At 43.2% G+C, this 21,024-nt stretch overlaps 1 protein-coding gene across 2 annotated transcripts in view; it reads left to right on the top strand.

Moving 5' to 3' along the window:
- The first annotated feature begins 7,974 nt into the window (after positions 1-7,974).
- The window catches only part of ripk2 (receptor-interacting serine-threonine kinase 2), a 48,201-nt gene continuing 35,151 nt past the window's right edge, over positions 7,975-21,024 (top strand). Inside the window, exon 1 of one of the 2 annotated variants that reach the window (XM_067979464.1) lies at positions 7,975-8,445. In XM_067979464.1, the coding sequence (XP_067835565.1) occupies positions 8,255-8,445 (191 nt within the window). In that variant the 5' untranslated portion in view covers positions 7,975-8,254. Of the gene's footprint in view, positions 8,446-15,168; positions 15,197-21,024 lie in introns of those variants that run through there. The other variant, XM_067979471.1, reaches the window with a different exon arrangement.

The following is a 21,024-nucleotide window of genomic DNA, read 5'->3' as shown; positions in this document are numbered from 1 at the left end:
GTTATTAGCTAATTTTCTGGCCTCTTCACCATGGCCGGTGTCTTAGATGCACTCTTTTTGATAAGGGTACTCGCCTTGCTATTCACAGAGGGACCTCCACCTGACCCCGTGAACCTTGGTTGGGTCAGAGGCAGAGGTCCCTGGCTGGTGTGATCCCGGCATAACTGTCGAGTTTGCTGGCCAGCACATTCTCAGGACGAGCGTATTTGATTGCTGGCTAGATAATAGCCTAAAATTTCATGGGGAGCAGTTGAACCAGCAGAAATACAGTGGGGCAGGACTTGCACCCATCTTTTTGTAGAGGCACGTACCCTGCCAGAAATTGCAGGGTCAGCTCAGCTTAATATTCAATGGGTGCAGGCTACGTAACTTCAGCTGCAACTGCAGAGTTACACTGAGGGGAAGTGAAAGTATGTGGGGAGGAAAGAGTTAATCTAGAAAAACACCCAGAAGGATTGGCACACTGGAAAGATGGGGGAGGGGGAGGGCGGAAAATCAGTTTAGGAGAGCTGGAGTCCTGGTACAACACGAGGATATAAAACCTACTACTTAGAGAATTAATGGCAGCACTGGAGGAAGGAACACATCTGTGAGCACAGCCACTGTGAGGAACTTTCAACGTCAGGGACTCTGAGGTCAATATTTTGCTGGGATATAGATTGGAAGACAGATGGATTGGCTATTTGGTGTCGGGGCAAAAGACCTCTACAACAGGAATCCAAAGTTATGTGGAGGGAGATTGCATTGGCACCCAATGCCTCATTGGCCACACCCAGGATTCCTCTCCAGTGCCAAATTAAATGTAATGACCTCATCAGAACAGCAAAGGTAAAGAACAAGTGACCTATAACTCTGCCCTACACTCAATGTATAGGTCGATGACACCTGCTGTATTGAACCTCAGTGTAGTACATGCATAAAGTGTCACACATCCATCATTATTAGCAACTGGCAGAACTGTCAACACCACAAGATTAACTATCCCTCCTGAAGTGACATGTATTAGCATTCCTCCCCAAATGTCAATACTTCAGTTGTGCAGATGTCAGCCCCTGTCTGAAGATGATGAGGGATGGTTCTTTCAGAAGATGCTACACTGCCCTACTGCCAAGAAACTGTTCATATTTTGTAACAAAAACAGGAAATGCTGGAAGCACTCAATAAGTCAGGTAGCATCTGTGGAGAGAACAGACAAGTTAATATTTTAGGTGCAGCCCTTCATCAGAACTGAATTACAAGATGAGCAGCATTTAAAAAAGGAACAGAAGAAAGGGAAGTGGGAGGAAAACACACACACACACAAACAAACACACATGCTCTCTCATACAACAGAGGAAGAAGCAGAATGACCTATGAAGTGCTAAAAAGTAAAACAGGTGATGTTTAGAGGGCTGAAGACAGACAGACAGACTTGCATTTATATAGCACCTTTCACGACCTCAGGATGTCCCAAAGCACTTTACAGTCAATGAAGTACTCTTTGAAGTGCAGTCACTGTTGTAATGTAGGAAACATGGTAGCCAATTGTGTACTGCAAGCTCCCACATACAGCAATGAGATAAATGACCAGCTCATCTTTTTTTTTAGTGATGTTGTTTGAGGAATAAATATTGGCCAGGACACCGGGAGATCGCCCCTGTTCTTCTTTGAAATAATGCCATGGGATTTTTTACGTCCACCTGGAGATCCAACTCATTTGAAATATGGCACCTCTGAAAGTGCAGCACTCCCTCAGTACTGCACTGAAGTGTCAGCCTAGATTTTGTGCTCAAGTCTCTGGAGTGAGGCATGAACCCACAACCTTTTGACTCACAAGTGAGAGAGCTACCTCTTAAATTATATTAACAAGAGACAATAGGAAGAAACATAATAAAAGAAATTAAAGAACATGTGAATAGCTGAGGTGATGGGTATAAGGCAAGTCTGAAATAGAAATACAAGGGGCTGGCAAAGTGCAACAGAATCCAATAGACTGAGAAGAAAAAAGCAGGTCGACACCAAGGATGCCAACTGCCCTAACAGCAGTGTTCTGATAGAGGGTTCCCTCCCCCTCAGAAATGCTCACGCACTTATCTCACATTGCCAGCAGCTGCTGCTGCTGGAAGGAAAGTGGAAGCTAAAGTTAAGGGCCTAAAAATTCAATTGCGCGTGCCCATTTTACAGGCATAAAACAGGCGCCTGAGGATTCAATATGGCGGGTGGAGTATGTGCGCTCATACTGCGCCGGAAGTGCATTGTCTACAATATTGGATCAGGCTCCTTCGCATGCGTCTAGAGCGCGTGCCGGAAATAGTAAAAAGCTTCATTACAATATGCAAATAAGGGTCCTACACTTGTGAAATTGTTCTGCCCCAGCCTGATTTGCCACGTGGCGCGATTAAATTTTTATTTTTTTTTAAATCAAAATGTACCACCTCACATTTACTGACTGTTACATACACGTGGGAGCCCCTGCTCTGCTACTCGCTTCCCGGTTCCGAAAGATTCAAGTCGACCCCAATTGGTTTCGGTGCTTTATTACGAAGAACAGTTTAATACACTCAGTATTTAAGCAGCAGCTTATAGCATGGAAACTGGAGGTATAGTACCTGCTTCCACTTGGAAAGGGCTCACGCCTTGGCCTCTCACAATCCTCACGGATCCCACCCTCATGGATCCTGCCTTTTGCAAACTTCTTTCCTTCTCCCGACACGGGCATTGGCCTCCTGCCTATACGTCCGTCTTAACAACTGGTCTGCTGCTTCTGGAAGGATCCCCTACAAAGATATTTGGTTGAACTGTGTCTTTATATAAAAATATATATACGCAATATAGACTAAAGGGCACAATTCTAAAAGGGGTACAGGAACAAAGAGATCTGGGGGTATATGTACACAAATTGTTGAAGGTGACAGGGCAGGTTGAGAAAATGGTTAAAAATGCACACGGGATCCTGGGCTTTATAAATAGAGGCATAGAGTACAAAAGTATGGAAGTCGTGATGAACCTTTATAAAACACTGGTTCAGCCACAACTGGAGTATTGTATCCATTTCTGGGCACAGCACTTTAGGAAAGATGTGAAGGCCTTAGAGAGGGTGCACAGGAAAGTTACTGGAATGATTCCAGGGATGAGGGACTTTAGTTACATGGATAGACTGGAGAAGCTGGGGTTGTTCACCTTGGAACAGAGAAGGTTTGATAGAGGTATTCAAAATCATGAAGGGTCAAGACAGAGTAGATAGAGAGAAACTGTTCCCGTTGCTAGAAGGATCAAGAACCAGAGGCCCCAGATTTAAGGTGATTGGCAAAAGAACCATAGGAACATAGGAACAGGAGTAGGCCATTCAGCCCCTCGTGCCTGCTCCGCCATTTGATAAGATCATGGCTGATCTGCGATCTAGCTCCATATACCTGCCTTTGGCCCATATCCCTTATTACCTTTGGTTACCAAAAAGCTATCTATCTCAGATTTAAATTTAGCAATTGAGCTAGTATCAATTGCCGTTTACGGAAGAGAGTTCCAAACTTCTACCACCCTTTGTGTGTAGAAATGTTTTCTAATCTCGCTCCTGAAAGGTCTGGCTCTAATTTTTAGACTTTGCCCCCTGCTCCTAGAATCCCCAACCAGTGGAAATAGTTTCTCTCTATCCACCCTATCCGTTCCCCTTAATATCTTATAAACTTCGATCAGATCACCCCTTAACCTTCGAAACTCTGGAGAATACAACCCCAATTTGTGTAATCTCTCCTCGTAACTTAACCCTTGAAGTCCGGGTATCACTCTAGTAAACCTACGTTGCACTCCCTCCAAGGCCAATATGTCCTTCCGAATGTCCCAGAACTGCTCACAGTACTCCAAGTGCGGTCTAACCAGGGTTTTGTATAGCTGCAGCATAACTTCTGCCCCCTTGTACTCTAGTCCTCTAGATATAAAGGCCAGTATTCCATTAGCCTTCTTGATTATTTTCTGCACCTGTTCATGACACTTCAATGATCTATGTACCTGAACCCCTAGGTCCCTTTGGACATCCACAGTTTTTAACTTTTTACCATTTAGAAAGTACCCTGTTCTATCCTTGACATGAGGATAAACTTTTTTACACAGCGAGTGGTTAGGATCTGAAATGCACTGCCAGAGGGGGTGGTGGAGGCAGATTCAAACATGGCCTTCAAAAGGGAACTGGATAGGGCAGGAGATTGGGACTAGCTGGATTGCTCTTGCATCGAGCTGGCGCGGACACGATGGGTCGAATGGCCTCCTTCCATGCTGTAACCTTTTTATGATTCTATGATTCTTATACACTGTTCAGCAAGATGTCCTGTTCTGTGTCAATTACACATCCCCAACCCAGATAATGAGGCAGGGCAAGTGATGTAGACGCAGTCCATCAGCTTGACAAAAGAGTCTTGAGTGGCCAGCACCAAGCTGACATTATCAACTTGCTGGGACGTTGGCAGGACATTCAACCTCGTTCCAATGTTCCTTCATCAATATGTTGATGTTGTTAACAACATGGGACAATGGCCAGGTATTCAACCTCATCCGTATGAGATGGGAGGCTCACCCATCCCCAGTATCTTAAAGTGCCTGCCTTTTTGTGGGATACGTGGAATATTGCATGTTCCAGTCCTACTCAGGTCTCCTCCTTCACCACTTTTTCCGGTACATTGATGACTGTGTCAGTGCCGTTTCCTGCTCTCACCCTGAATGGGAAAATTTAATTAACTTTGCTTCCAATTTCCACCCCTCCCTCACCTTCACATGGTCCATTTCTGGCTATTCCTTTCCCTTCCTCGACTTCTCTATCTCCATTTCTGGGGATAGGACATCAACCAATATCTATTATAAGCCCACCGACTCCCACAGCTACCTTGATTACTCTTCCTCCCACCCCGCTTCCTGTAAGGACTCTATTCTCTTCTCCAAGTTTCTCCATCTCCGTTGCATCCGTTCTGACGATGCCACCTTCCACCGCCAGTGCTTCCGATATGAGTTCCTTTCTGCTCAACCGGGGATTCCCCTCCACTATAACTGACAGGGCCCTCGACCGTGTCCGTCTTATTTCCCGCACTTCTGCCCTCACCCCTTTCCTTCCCTCCCAAAACCATGATAGGACCCCCCTTGTCCTCACCTTCCACCCCACCAGCCTCCACATTCAACGTATCATCCTCCGCCATTTCCGCCACCTCCAGCGCAATCCCACCACCAAACACATCTTCCCCTCCCCTCCCCTTTCAGCATTCCAAAGGGACTGCTCCCTCTGCGACACCCCCAACACCCGCTCTCCTTTCCGCGGCACCTTCCCGTGCGAGCACAGGAGATGCAACATCTGCCCCTTCACCTCCTCCCTTCCCTCCATCCAGTGCCCCAAACACTCCTTCCAGGAGAAACAGTGGTTTACTTATACTTCTTTCAATTTAGTATACTGTATTCGCTGCTCACAATGTGGTCTCCTCTACATTGGGGAGACCAAACACTGCCTGGGTGATTGCTTTGTTGAACACCTCTGCTCAGACCGCAAGCGTGACCCTGAACTGCTGGTCGCTTGACATTTTAATTCTCCTTCCCACTCCTACTCTGGCCTCTCTGTCCTCGGCCTCTTACACTGCTCCAATGAAGCTCAATGTAAGCTCGAGGAACAGCACCTCATCTTTCGTTTAGGCACTTTACAACCTTCCAGACTCAACACTGATTTCAGTAACTTCAGATCATAACCACTGCTGCCATTTACAGCCACTCCTGACCAATCTTTTGTATCTTAACCTGTCCCATTACCACCTTCCTTGCCTTGCACCATCATCCCTTTTGTCATTTAATCACTCGTGCCCTCTACCCTATCACAGACCTTCCCTTTTGTTCTTCTCTCCCCTCCCTCCCTTTCCCTGGCTTTATTCTTGCTTAAAAATCTTAACTCTTTTAACATCTTCCAGTTCTGACGAAAGGTCTTCGACCTGAAACGTTAACTCTTTCTTTCTCCACAGATGCTGCCTAACTTGCTGAGCTTCTCCAACATTTTCTGTTTTTATTATCTTAAAGAAAGGATGAGCTAGGTCTCCAAAATACACATCCCCCAAGCTGATCACCTAACACTGGGTTTTGACAAAAAGTCTTCGACCTGAAATGTTAGTTCTGTTTCTTTCTCCACAGATGCTGCCTGACTTGCTGAGCTTTTCTGTTTTTATTTCAGATTTCCAGCATCTGCAGTATTTTGCTTTTGATTTAATATACTGGGTGTCTGTGGCTGTCCCTAGTAACAGTCCCTGATACAGGCTTATAATTTGTACAATGTGTGGGGTTACAATTAAATGCATTTCATGATACACACAGTGCGTAAAACCAATTCTTTAATATTTATTACACACACCTGCATATTCTAACATGACAATTCCATCTGCCCCTGTTTTGCCAATTCCACTATCTTATCAAAATGCCTTTGTAGCTTCCTTTGGTCCTCAGAATTATGTCTCCTATTTTAGTATGAACTGTAGATTTGGAGACCACTCCCTCTAACCCCAGATTCATTCCCACTCCATATAATTACTATCACTATATCAGTGGCAGTAATAGCTGCTGCAAGGTATCCCTAACTAGCACAGAACAATAGTAAGCTTCCCACTGCTTGTTCAGATAAGACCACTTTACCTTGTTAGGGCATTAGTTTGCAAGATTATCTGAAGCTGATTGGGAAGAATTCCAATCCCCATTGACACAGCTATCATTCCAGATAAACCAAACCACTGATCAATCATCAACATGACTCAGGAGGACTATGGAACACAGGGGTAGAGTTTCCATTTATTTCCGTTAGTTTTGCGCCCAGATTCCAGCGCAATCAGCTGAACCAGCGCAAAAGATCGGGGAATTTAAAATGTGAGTTAAGCCTAAAACCATTTAATTAGGGTTTTCCATGATCTTTTACGCTGGTTTAAGATTCAATTTGCCAAGATCAGGCCCCGCCCACAAAGCTGACCACACCCCCAGGTCAACATTGTGAGTTTCCACCAATTGCTCTGGTTGGGGAAGGCTCTTCAAATTGTGCTCATTTTTTTTAGGTGCATAGGCACTAGTAGGCACGTTCTGAAAGTTTTTACATATCAAAAAATATTTAATTTACTAAGAAACTGACTAGTATACACCAATGAAACGATTAAATAGTTCAGTATAATTTTTTTACGTCAAGGCTATTAATAGGTGGAGGCCGAGACACTCATTAAAAATGCTTATTTTTAGTGATAAACCAATTTTCAGCTGTTTTAATAAAACTGCACCAGGTTACCACTCTTAAATACATCAATGAATATTTTTTAATGCAAAGAAAAAAAAATTATATTCCATTGCACTGCCCAACTGCACTGATTCATAGAAGATTTTACGTTTGTGATTATGCAAATACATTTCAGCAGAAACCTGAACTGTAACTTAACCAGCACAATTTCGGGCACAATTTCCTGATTGTGCCCAAAGCAGAAACTCTACCCCCAGATAACAGATTACCATCGTGGTGAGTTGTCTTGGTTCCAACGTTCCTTTGTCAGGTGTGCCACCTTGGTGTGCACATCTACAATGGGTACCTTTACCCTGGTTTACTTACACTCTTATCATTGAAATTTGCTATTTGCTGATTTAGGATTACTTTCACAATAATTGCAAGTTGCTGGAACCTCGCCTGACAATCGCTATAGGTGGAATATTTCAACTGAGGTGACATGAACTATAGAGCTGACATAGCTCATCTATTATATTACATAACTTTTTTGTTGTTCTAATAGAAATTCAAATAGAAAATGACAGTATCCTTCGTAACTTACAGGGGAGAGGAGAACGAGTTTTTACATTACTGTGGTAACTCCTAGTCAGTTACATTTGAATAGCTAGCTAGCATGAAAGCTACATAAACTATTTTTTTAAAGCTCCACAGACCAGACATTATTTGGTTTCCTGTAAAAGGCGTGGTTTCTGGTACGCTACGCAGTAACTGATCCTGAAAGGCGGAAGAGCCTCGAGTTTGGGGAATTCCTGTAAAAAAGTGACTAAAGACGAGCAGCTCCTTTGATGATTCGCGCGATAAGATTCGGTCGAACACCTGCGAAGACCAAAGTGTGTTGGGGACTACAGGGCAACGCAAGATCGTCCGTTGTGTTATGCAAGAGGGACGTTAACTTGAGAAAATGTGTTTTTTCGCTTGGAACTGGCCTGTTCTCAATCAATGAGCAAACATTGGCGGCACAGGCTGAAGTGAGGGATAGAAAGACCTGTGTGTGTTTCTAAAGTTATGGAGTGTTCGAGGGGGAGCAGTTTCTCTGGTATCTCGTCCATTCTGGACGTGGTTCCTTACCAGAAGCTGGTGGACCTGCATTACATCAGTAGAGGAGGCTATGGCGTGGTGTTCAGAGCACAGCACAGCGACTGGAGGATGACGGTGGCGGTCAAGTGTCTACAGTTCGACTCTCCAATGGGGGAAGGGTATGGTATTATGGTGTTGATCCTACATGGGAGAGGAGAGACGATGCTGCACCTTTTAAATGTAATAAAAGCCCAGCTTTATTATATAGTGTACCTGCTTCACAGCAAACTACTCACAATGAGAGAGTTCTTGTAGAGGTCTCCAATGGGTATTTTTGTTTCTGTGTCGACTTATCCATCTTTGTTATTTAAACAAGTTCAAGACTTGTGAAGTTTCAAAAAACGTCAGCCTCGTATAATCTTTAGTGAATCAGCAATTGAATAACGTAATTCTATTCGAAATATGAAGTGAATTTGCCCACATTCTTAGTCCTTTAGTGTGCCTGTTGTCATGCATACAGAACATAATGTGAATTGGTAATCAACAAGAAATAATATCTAATAATTTCATGATTGTGATTTGTCTAAGATGCCTCGTTATGTCCATGTGAACATCAATGCAGCAATTATATCATCTGGAACTTTGAATATGATTACTAATTTCTAGTCACTCCTACCTAACTGTTGAGATCATAGAATGGTTACAACACAGAAGGACGCCATTCGGCTCGTCGAGTCCGTGCCGGCTCTCTGCAAGAGCAATCCAGTTAATCCCACACTTCCGCCTTTTCCCTGTAGCCCTGCAGATGTTTTCCCTTCAAGTACTTATCCAATTCCCTTTTGAAAGCCACGATTGAATCTGCCTCCACCACCCTTTCAGGCGGTGCATTCCAGATCATTACCACTCCCTGCGTAAAAATGTTTTCCTCCTGTCACCTTTCGTTCTGTTGCCAATCACCTTAAATCGGTGTCCTCTGGTTCTCGACCCTTCCGTCAAAGGGAACTGTTTCTATCTACTCTGTCTAGATCCCTTGTGATTTTGTACACCTCTATTAAATCTCCTCTCAACCTTCTCTGCTCTAAGGAGAACGACCCCAGCTTTTTTTTGTATTCGTTCATGGGATGTGGACGTCGCTGGCGAGGCCAGCATTTATTGCCCATCCCTAATTATCCTTGAGCAGGTGGTGGTGAGCCGCCTTCTTGATCCACTGCAGTCCGTGTGGTGAAGGTTCTCCCACAGTACTGTTAGGTAGGGAGTTCCAGGATTTTGACCCATCGACGATGAAGGAAGGGTGATATATTTCCAAGTTGGGATGGTGTGTGACTTGGAGGGGAATGTGCAGGTGGTGTTGTTCCCATGTGCCTGCTGCCCTTGTCCTTCTAGGTGGTAGTGGTCGTGGGTTTGGGAGGTGCTGTCGAAGAAGCCTTGGCGAGTTGCTGCAGTGCATCCTGTGGATGATACACACTGCAGCCACTGTGCGCTGGTGGTCAAGGGAGTGAATGTTTAGGGTAGGTCGGGCTGCTTTGTTCTGGATGGTGTCGAGCTTCTTGAGTGTTGATGGAGCTGCACTCAACCAGGCAAGTAGAGAGTATTCCATCACACTTCTGACTTGTGCCTTGTAGTATAACCAAGCTATGGAGGGAGTGCAGCGTAGGTTTACTAGAATGATATCCGGACTTCAAGAGTTAAGTTACGAGGCGAGATTACACAAATTGGTATTGTATTCTCTCAAGTTTCGAAGGTTAAGGGGTGATCTGATCAAAGTTTATAAGATATTAAGGGGAACAGATAGGGTGGATAGAGAGAAACTATTTCCGCTGGTTGGGGATTCTAGGAGTAGGGGGCACAGTCTAAAAATTAGAGCCAGACCTTTCAGGAGCGAGATTAGAAAACATTTCTACACACAAAGGGTGGTAGAAGTTTGGAACTCTCTTCCGCAAATGGCAATTGATACTAGGTCAAATGCTAAATTTATATCAGAAATAGATAACTTTTTGGCAACCAGAGGTATTAAGGGATATGGGCCAAAGGCAGGTATATGGAGTTAGATCACAGATCAGCCATGATCTTATCAAATGGCGGAGCGGGCTCGAGGGGCTGAATGGCCTAGTCTGTTCCTACGTTCCTAGATGGTGGAAAGGCTTTGGGGAGTGAGGAGGTGAGTCACTCACCGCAGAATATCCAGCCTCTGACCTGCTCTTGTAGCCACAGTTTTTATGTGGCTGGTCCAGTTAAGTTTCTGGTCAATGGTGACCCCCAGGATGTTGATGGTGGGGGATTCGGTGATGGTAATGCCGTTGACTGTTAAGGGGAGGTGATTAGATTTTCTCTTGTTGGAGATGGTCTTTGCCTGGCACTTGTCTGGCGCAAATGTTACTTGCCACTTATCAGCCCAAGCCTGGATGTTGTCCAGGTCTTGCTGCATGCGGGCACGGACTGCTTCATTATCTGAGGGGTTGCGAATGGAACTGAACACTGTGCAATCATCAGTGAACATCCCCATTTCTGACCTTATGATGGAGGGAAGGTCATTGATGAAGCAGCTGAAGATGGTTGGGCCTAGGACACTGCCCTGAGGAACTCCTGCAGCAATGCCCTGGGGCTGAGATGATTGGCCTCCAACAACCACTACCATCTTCCTTTGTGCTAGGTATGACTCCAGCCACTGGAGAGTTTTCCCTCTGATTCCCATTGATTTCAATTTTACTAAGGCTCCTTGGTGCCACACTTGAGTTAAATGCTGCCTTGATGTCAAGGGCAGTTACTCTCACCTCACCTCTGGAATTCAGCTTTTTTGTCCATGTTTGGACCAAGGCTGTAATGAGGTTTGGAGCCGAGTGGTCCTGGCGGAAACCAAATTGAGCATCGGTGAGCAGGTTATTGGTGAGTAAGTGCCGCTTGATAGCACCGTCGACGACATCTTCCATCACTTTGCTAGCTTCTCCAGTCTATCCACGTAACTGAAGCCCCTAATCCTTGGAACCATTCTAGTAAATCTTTTCTGCACAGAATTGGACACAATACTCCAGTTGTGGCCAAACCAGTGTTTTTTATAAAGATTCATCATAACTTCCTTGCTTTTGTACTCTATGCCTCTATTTATAAAGCCCAGGATCCGTATGCTTTTTTAACCGATTTCTCAACCTGTCTTGCCACCTTCTACGACCTATGCACATATACCCCAGGTCTCTCTGTTCCTGCAGCCCCTTTAGAGTTGTACCTTTTAGTTTATATTGCCTCTCCTCGTTCTTCCTACCAAAATATATCACTCCGCACTTCTCCGCATTAAATTTCATGTGCCACGTGTCCGTCCATTCCACCAGCCTGTCTGTCTTTTTGAAGTCTATCACTATCCTCCTCACTGTTCACTGCACTTCAAAGTCTTGTGCCATCTGCAAATTTTGAAATTGTGCCCTGTACACCCAAGTCCAAGTCATTAATATATATCAAGAAAAGCAGTGGCCCTAGTACCGACCCCTGGGGAACACCACTGTATACCTTCCTCCAGTCCGAAAAACAACCATTCACCACTACTCTCTGTTTCCTGTCAGTTGGCCAATTTCGTATCCGTGCTGCCACTGCCCCTTTTATTCCATGGGCTTCAATTTTGCTGATAAGCCTATTATGTGGCACTTTATCAAACGTCTTTTGGAAGTCCATATACACTACATCAACTGCATTGCCCTCATCAACCCTCTCTGTTACCTCATCAAAATATTCAATCAAGTTAGTTAAACATGATTTGCCTTTAACAAATCCGTGCTGGCTTTCCTTAATTGATGCACGCTTGTCCAAGTGACTATTAATTTTGTCCCGGATTATCACTTCTAAAAGCTTCCCCACCACCGAGGTTAAACTGACTGGCCTTATTATATATTTTTTTCATTTAATAATTTGCTACCTCTGTAGCGCAGACCATATATGTCTACAGTCAGTTGGATTGTGTAGTGTTGGCAGATTTGAAGTTGGGTCTAAGGTTATTGTGATAAATATTTTGGACTTAGGATTTTCTTTATGTAAAGGTGGATACAACGAGCAGTTGGTATAACTGGCAATTTTTCAGATTTCACTTTAAAGAGCAAGGAAACCTTATGGGAGTACACTTTGTTCATTCTAACCAGCAGCATGGTTTCTAAGTTTCCATGGCTCTTTGGCCAGTCTGAAGTAACAATCCGCTTGTGTTTACTATGGAGCTTCTCCGGGTTACGGGAGGCACTTCACTGGGACAGTCCAGAGGGGCAACTCAAAGTAGGAAAATTGGTGTTTATACAAAACAAATGAAAACAAATTCTGATTATTTTCTTGTATAAGGGTTAAAAGACATGCTTCTAAATTTTGGACAGTTGTCACTATATCACACTGCTCATGAAATAATTTTGAGCTCCAGATTTTCCTTCCCGCCTAAATTAAGTTTGTCTAATTATTCAAGCCAAGCCATGGTTTAAAAAAAACTAAGTGCCATTAACAGCACAAAGCCAGCATCAGTTCCATGCCAACGGAAGAGGAGGTCACCCATACACAGCAATCTAATCACTAAATTATAGAGCATTTTCATCCTTGCTAAGCAGTATGGGAAAACTATGCCTCCATTCGTAAAAACTGACACCACCTGCAGCAGGAGTATATACAGCTGTTAAACTGTGTTGGGTCATGTGTGATGTTGACTTGTAACATTTCAGTGAACTCTGTCACTGTTATGAATATATTGTGCAGTGTGATAATTCAAGTTGTTCCTCAGGAATGATTGTAAACCCAGCAACCAAGGATGGAATTTTATTCTCCAATAGAGATTGTAGTTATTATGTGAACAGATACAGATCGATAGCTGAAGATGTTAAATCAATCCAGTGAGAATCCCCTTTTTGTTTTCTCATCTGACGAACCTTTAGTTTTCCTCTAAATGCAAATCTTGGAAGCCTGCCTTACAAAGGGTGCCTTTGAACCCTAAAAATTGAAGATGTTAAACAATTAATTGGAAATGAACACCTCAAAAACAATTGTACTGAACAGCTCCTCTTTGAGTGTAGAATATCTAATAAAAATATTTAATAAAATAGTAAGTAAAAATGTCAATAAGTCACTTGTTGTATGTGACTAGAACTGTATGATTACCTTTATTTTGTATTTTTCCTGTATCTGCAAATTTGGCGTTTGAGGATGCCTCCAGGGTAGTATACTGCTACTGGATAAAAATCTTTAGCATGCCTGTGCAGGGAGGGAGAGGTAAGACCGAGGTTGGTCCTCCTGGTCCACAAGGATTCCACAGAAAAGTAATTTTTAAAAAACTTACCATGACTTTTTCTGGCCACTCTGAGTCCCGCTGTTGGGGTTGACCTCGTGGGCCTTCCAAATGCTCAAGTCAAAATGCCGTTGTGCACTGATGACATCTTGAGATTTAAATTAGGCCCCCGTCTGCCTGCAGCGAGAGCCTCAGTTGACTTCAAAGTCGGTGAAGATAAAATATCAGCGAGCGGGAACATCCTTGGTTTCAGACAGTTTTAACCCCCTCTCACGCACCGTTCCTACTGGACATTGGGAAGACCAAAGCCTCATGAGGCAAAACAATAGGAAGAAGCATAATATCTTCTGCCCTTCCTACCGACTCCATTTCCTTCCTTGGCCACTGTTTCAGGCTGAACCAGATTGTTCGCAACCTTGACGTCCTAGATAACCCTGAGCTGACCTTTCAATATCAGGGATGAGGGACTTCAGTTATGTGGAGAGCTGGGATTGTTCTCCTTAGAACATAGAAGGTTAAGAGGAGATTTGATAGAGGTGTTCAAAATCATGAACAGTTTTGACAGAGTAAAGAAGAAGCAACTATTTCCTGTGGCAGGTCGGTAACCAGAGGACACAGATATAAGGTGATCCGCAAAAGAGCCAGAGACAACATGAGGAAACATTTTTTTACACAGCGAGTTGTAATGATCTGGAATGCACTCCCTGAACGGCTGGTGGAAGCAGATTCAAAAGTAACTTTCAAAGGAAATTAGATAAATACTTGAAGGGAAAACATGTACTGGGCTATGGGGAAAGAGCAGGTAAATGGGACTAATTGGAAGAGTCGGCATAGGCACGATGGGCTGAATGGCCTTCTCCTGTGCTGCACCTACTATGATCTATCCTCTTCTTCATGTAGACCCACCATTGACAGTCATGCCTTCGGCTGCCTAGGATTTATGCTCTGGAACTCCTTCCCTAAACATCTCTGGCACTCCACCTAACTTTCTCCTTTTACGATCCTCTTTAAAACCCACCCCTCGTAATACCTCCTTCTTTGACTTGTGTCTCTGTGAACTGCCTTGAACTTGCATTTCCATGTTAAAGACGTTATATAAATGCAAGTTGTTGACTGCTTAAATGCTCTGAGAATTATTCATTCATGCTGTTTGTCTTGAGCACAGTTGTTTGAAGCTTCACAAAGATTTTAGGATTTTGACTTGATTGGGAACCAACCACACAAGAGGAATCATATTTATTGTACTTCGTTTAGCCCTATTGCTATGGTTTGTAAGTGGAACTGGCAAAATTGTAGCTGCACTAATGCTGTCCCACAGTTTGAGGAGGCATGACTTTTAATTGACACTCTGGGTTTGATGTTAATTCTTTGGTGTGATGGAGAAATGAAAGTACACCTGTCTAGTCATACATGTTACACATGTAGCACAATGTTACAGTAGCATTTATCACAAAATTAATCCATCTTTTCATCTTCCATCTATCTCTTAAAAGTTTGATATTTCTCAGTTGGTGGTAAGCAGCACTGACGCAGTTGTTGCCGTAGCAGAAAAAGAGGAGGGGCCTGCGAAGGATTGGAACAAAGAGTGTTCGACATATCCTACCATAAAGTGTAGCTAGGACTCATGAATTCCCATCGCGGCTCCTTTTACCTGAAGCAAACGAATGGAATTATAGGAGTAGATATTCAAGGTGAGAACACGTTGAGCCAGGTGGAGAAGGTGGTGGTAGATGGGGACTATTTGGGCTGCTGTTGAGGGAAGATGCAGAGGGCCTGCAGGCCATCCGAATTAGTGGTAGAGATGTAAAGGTGTAATAAAAGAGATGGTTTGGGCCGGAAACAGGAATTTTTTAAAGGGCATCAGGCGAGTCTTGAATGTAGGTGATTAGAGACTGGGTAAGGGGAAAAAATATAGTCAAGATAAGAGGAAATTAGTTCAGTGTGATAGGAGCAGGCTGACGTGATCAGTCTACCGAGGCATTTTATGTATCTTGAAGAGGACGTGGAAGTGGGCTGTGTGGAGGTGGGAAACTGGGGTTGGAGGCAATGGTGGTGGTGGTAGCGGGGAAGATCACCAGAGGAAATGAGATCAGTCTGGGAAATGATGTCTTGGTGTTCAGTAGTGGGTCATGGTCCAGGAGGAGATAGGAGCATTTGTCAGAATTAGCATTCAGCCTCATCAAGGTAGAGGTGATTCTATCATTCAACAACAGTGACCCCATTGTCAGTAGGTTTGATGATGATGTTGAGATTAGACCTGAGAGAACAGTGTGTTGCAAGTCTGGAGGAAGATAAATTAGAATGAGTGAGGAGAGTGGAGAAACTGACATGACAGATATCACATTGGCAGTTATCAATGAAAAGATTAAGAGAGGATAGGAGGCCTGAGGCAGAGCTACAAGTGGAGACTGAGGTCCAAAGAAGAGGCCCATTGTGCAGTGGGAAGCTTCCTGGGCGCAAAAAAGTAGGCACAAAGGTGAAGATGGTGGAGGAAGAACTCAACATCATTGTCGAGCTCAGTATTCATTGAGGTTGGAGCATAGGGGAATGAAGCGGAGATCCTTGCTATGGACAGATTGTTCGGGGTTGGAGATGTGAGGGTCTGTGAAAATCCAGCAAACAGTGAGATTGGAAGGAGAAATGGGTTTGGAAGTAAATGAAAAGGAAGAGTGATCTGGAGGTAGTTTGGCGACCAAGAATTGTTGAAGCTTGTGGCCCTTGTTATCTGAAAGGAAGAAAAACAGTTTTGTTAAAATGCTGGACGAGATAAAGGATGATATGGAACGGAAGGCTGGGACAGCCCTGAAATAAAGCCAGTGCTGCTGAAGAGGGAGGTCAAGGATATGTATGTAATGTCACGTGGTAGAGAGAGGGTGGATTGCATGAAGTGGCAAGTGCAGTGGTTAGAGGAGCATTGAATATCAGAGGTACCGGTGTTCATGGGTGGATCTGCAAAACAAAGGGTAAAATTTGAACCAGAAGCCATGTGGAAGGAGATTGGGGGCAGAAATTTATCTGTTCACTCTGCCCATATGTAAGCTGGTAGATGTTCAGGTAGTCAACGTTTAGTTCATCTCCCAGTAGTGTTGCTGTTATCTTTAAGCCATGTTAGTGGTAGAATTGCTACATTAGTAATTACACAAATAATTCTTTCAATGTAACATCCTATAGTTTAGATGGAGGTACCTCGTCATGATGGGTTTATGCTGCAGTCTGTAAGCACTCTGGAATTTCTCTGTGCTGTCATCAGATCAGGTTTAGTTCTAGTATAAATTGGTTGTATATTGTATACCTTTGGAGCTACTGACAGCTGTAGTGCTGATTTGAAAGATATGTCCATCTATGTCTTTCCATGCATCTTCTGAAATGCCCAATAATCCCATTTCACTAACCTGATATTTAAGCCAGATAGGTATGCTAAATTATTAATGCAGTGAAGGCCTTTACTTTTTTATTAAAAAGATACACCATGAAAATTTCTCTCTATTTTTGGTTGTGAGTGATCAGACGTTAGTGCCAGTAGACACAGGGATCAAAATCATCATCTAATAGCTAGGACAAGCACTGTATCAAAAAACTTGCCCAGCATAAAGGTACTTCTCTCTCTTCTCCCCCACCGCGCCCCCACCCCCAAAAAAAAATAAAGATCTGGACTTCCAAGCAAAAGTGTGCTTGTGTAAATGCTAAAATGGAACACCACATAATTGGGCTACATCATTTTTCTTAGTGGGGGTTGTGTAAATAGCTATGTAGCAGTTTTAGAAAATGTATTTCATTCTCTTTTCACGGCTCAACCAAGGCTAAAGAAACAATTTACCTTATAGGACATTATCGTGTCCTCGGGCTGTCCCAAAACACGTTGTAAAATGTTGAAGTGTAGTCACTGTTATGTAGGCTGCAGATTTCCACACAGCAAAGTCCCTTACATGAATGAATGAATAAATGGTGTCGCTGGTTGAGAGAGGAATGTTGGACAGGACACCAGGACAACTCCCAGCTCTTCAATATTGCTGTAAGAATATGGTTTAAAACCAAGCATGGTCAAATATCCCATCTCGCATAAAGCTCCCAAGCATCTTAGCAAGAGGGTGGATGTTAAAGGGGGAGGGGGTGGTGTATGTGAACAAGTCCGTTTGTAAAGGACAGAGGATGCTAAAACTTCAGAACCATAAAATACCAAAAGGTCAAGCGATGGACCGCATCTAGAGAAGAGATGTGGTTGCTAATAGAAAACATTTGGAACGGCTTACACAAGTGAGAATTTTGAAAACACACTTTAATCAAGGAACCAACACGTTCACAAAACCGATAGCATTCTGTAACTGTTGAGAAAGTGAGAGTTATGGAGCGAAACAAGACACTCAAAGTTATAAACCCAGATAAGGAAGGTGGGGGGTGGTGGTGGTGGTGGTGGTCACACTTTCTAGTGGAAAATAACAGCTTGTAACAACAGAGATGCAGCTTTACGTGATTAGCTACGCAAGGTAAAGCAGCTCTTTTGGGTCGTTAACGTAGCGTCAGCATGGTGGGATGATTTACAATCAGGAGATAAGGACAGAGATGTGTACATACAGAACATAGCAGCCAAATAGTGTAAAGATAGGGCATGCTTCCTCCCAAAAGTTAGAGCTCTCGAAGGGACAGTCAGAAGTCCATTGCCAGACAGCCTACGAAGGTCAGATCTGATCAATTTGAGTTCGTGGGAAAAACCAGGTTGTATTGATTGCTTGTCATTTAATGTAATCTGAAGACAGTTGTATTATAATTATAACATTGTTGTAAGTCAATATATTAAAGGTTGTTGTTTAATAACCACTCGGGCCTGTATCAGGCGGCAATTATTGTTGACGGACAAACAACCCTTTTGTTGAGAGACAGTAACAGGAAAATCCACCATGGGATTTGTTTACGTCATCTGAGCTTGGTTAAACATCTCATCTGAAAGATCACACCTACAACACTGTAGTATTCCAACAGTGATGCATTGAAGCATCAGCCGAGATTGTGCGCTCAAGTCTGTAGTGCAGTTGAACGCACAACCTTCTAACTTGGAGGCAAGAGTGCTACCAACTGAGCCAAGCTGAAAATATTTGGTAGCTGCAGATTTTAAAAAGCAGCCAATCTTTTTTCTTGTACATTGCTAACATGGTTCAGTATAAAATAAGAGTTTCCAGACAAGTATGTGGTTATGATTGGCTCACTCCTGGCATTTTGACTTCAGTTCATATTAGGAAGAATATAATTGGTATATTCCAATGTAGATTAATATGCATGTTATGGAGGAGGGGAAATGCCTGTTGTGAAATTTAACTTCAGTTGCCTCTGGGCAGGTAGAAATTACTTAGTACAGGATCTTTCCTAAGATTTGTTACCGGGACAGCTGTCCTTTTGTTGAATTAATTCTATTGTTTTAGTTTGAAGCTGGTGCCACCCAGACCTGCAAGCAGTTGCTAAAATCCTGATTAAGTTTATGCTAATCAAGAGATTCATTTTAAGGCATTTTTCACCCATTGTTGTCCCTTCCCTCATTACTTTCCTTAAGGCATTGACTTCCTGGTCTGTGTAGCTCAGCTGCATTCTTGGTAAATTCACGGAGCCATTGGAGAGCTTAAAAACTTCGTTGTAAGGGGAGTGGTTATGATTTCCCAGTTAAAAAGTGTCAGCGTGGCTTAGCACAAGCACATCATCTGAACTGACACTTCATTGCAATACTGAGGGAGTACTTTATGGTCAGAAGTGCTGTACTTCACATGAGGAGTTAAAACCGAGGCTCTATCTGTCTGTTCAAGTGGATGTTAAAGGTCCTAATGCACTATAAGAGCAGAATGCCCTCTCAGTGTACTGGCCAACATTCCTCCTCAACTAACATAGGTCATTCGTCTCGTTACTGTTTGTGGGATCTTGCTATGTGCAACGTGGCTCCCACATTTGCCTATCTAACAACAGTGACTGCATATCAAAACCAATTTGTGTGAAGAGCTTTAAAGATATTTTTCAAATAGGTGATAAATGCAAGTCAATCGATCGGTCTTTCATCAGAATGAGATTCATGACCATAAATTGTAATTACAAGTTAACCAGTATGGGAGATGGTATGTGGAATAGAGTGTAATACAAACATGATGTATGTGCATCTGGAGGTCCAGAGCATTGCCTGGAGAGGAGGTTTTGCTCCCTGCCTCTGGAGGCAAAGTACCATTGATGGCAAAAATGAATGGCCTATCTGAAAGCTGTAAACAATTTTACAACATCAAGTTATAGTCCAGCAATTTTATTTTAAATTCACAAGCTTTCGGAGACTTCCTCCTTCCTCAGGTAAAAGGAAGTCTCCGAAAGCTTGTGAATTTAAAATAAAATTGCTGGACTATAACTTGGTGTTGTAAAATTGTTTACAATTGTCAACCCCAGTCCATCACCGGCATCTCCACATCATATCTGAAAGCATAAGCTCACCAGTGGCTATGAGTAGCCTGAGATGTTAGGCCAGCAATAGGGTTTTTACATTGAGGAAGGTTTGCTGTCAGAAGTTTCAAGTTGCATGTGTAGTCATTCTAGTGTTGTGCCTGGTTCTCTGAATCCACTGTATGGTGGTAATGGGGCTGATTCATAGCTTGCCACAGTGCTAGCAGCTTCACAAGATTCCAGAAGTGGTTCTGTGATATAAATGTCCAGCAAAATTGAAGCCCATGGAATAAAAGGGGAAGTGACAGCCTGGGTATGAAATTGGTTAAGTGACAGGAAACAAAGTAGTGGTGAACGGTTGTTTTTCAGACTGGAGGAAGGAATAAAGTGGTGTTCCCCATGGGTCGGCACTAGGAGCACTTTTTTTTTATATATATTAATGTCTTGGACTTGGGTTACAGGGCCGTTTGGCCCATCGAGCCCGTGACAGCTCTTTGTAAGAACAATCCAGTTAATCCCATTCCCCTGCTCTTTCCCCTGCAAAATTTTTGCCTTCATGTATTTATCCAATTCCTTTTTGAATGCCACGATTGTATCTGCTTCCACCACATTTTCAGACAGCACATTCCAGATCATAACTATTCGTTGCGTAAAAAGGTTTTTCCTCAAAGCCCCTTTGGTTCTTTTGCCAATCACCTTAAATTTGTGTCCTCTGGTTTTCGACCCTTCGTCCAATGGGAACAGTTTCTCTTTATTTACTTTATCTAAACCCTTCAGATTTTGAACACTTCTATCAAATCTCCTCTTAACCTTCTCTGCTCTAAGGAGAACAACCCCAGTTTCTGCAGTCTATCCACTGAAGCCCCTCATCCCTTGAACCATTCTAGTAAATCTTTTCTGCACCCTCTCTAAGGCCTTCACATCCTCCCTAAGGTGCAGTGCCTAGAAGTGGACACAATACTCCAGCTGTGGCCAAACCAGTGTTTTATAAAGGTTCAATATAACTTCCTTGCTTTTGTACTCTGTGCCTCTATTTATAAAGCCCAGGATCCCGAATGGTTTTTTAATCACTTTCTCAACCTATCCTGCCACCTTCAAAGATTTGTGCATATATACC

Source organism: Heptranchias perlo, chromosome 3, assembly GCF_035084215.1.
Source record: "Heptranchias perlo isolate sHepPer1 chromosome 3, sHepPer1.hap1, whole genome shotgun sequence".
Classification (NCBI taxonomy): domain Eukaryota; kingdom Metazoa; phylum Chordata; class Chondrichthyes; order Hexanchiformes; family Hexanchidae; genus Heptranchias; species Heptranchias perlo.
The sequence above is the reverse complement of the archived record's forward strand: the minus strand, read 5'-3'. Positions and strand labels throughout refer to the sequence as shown.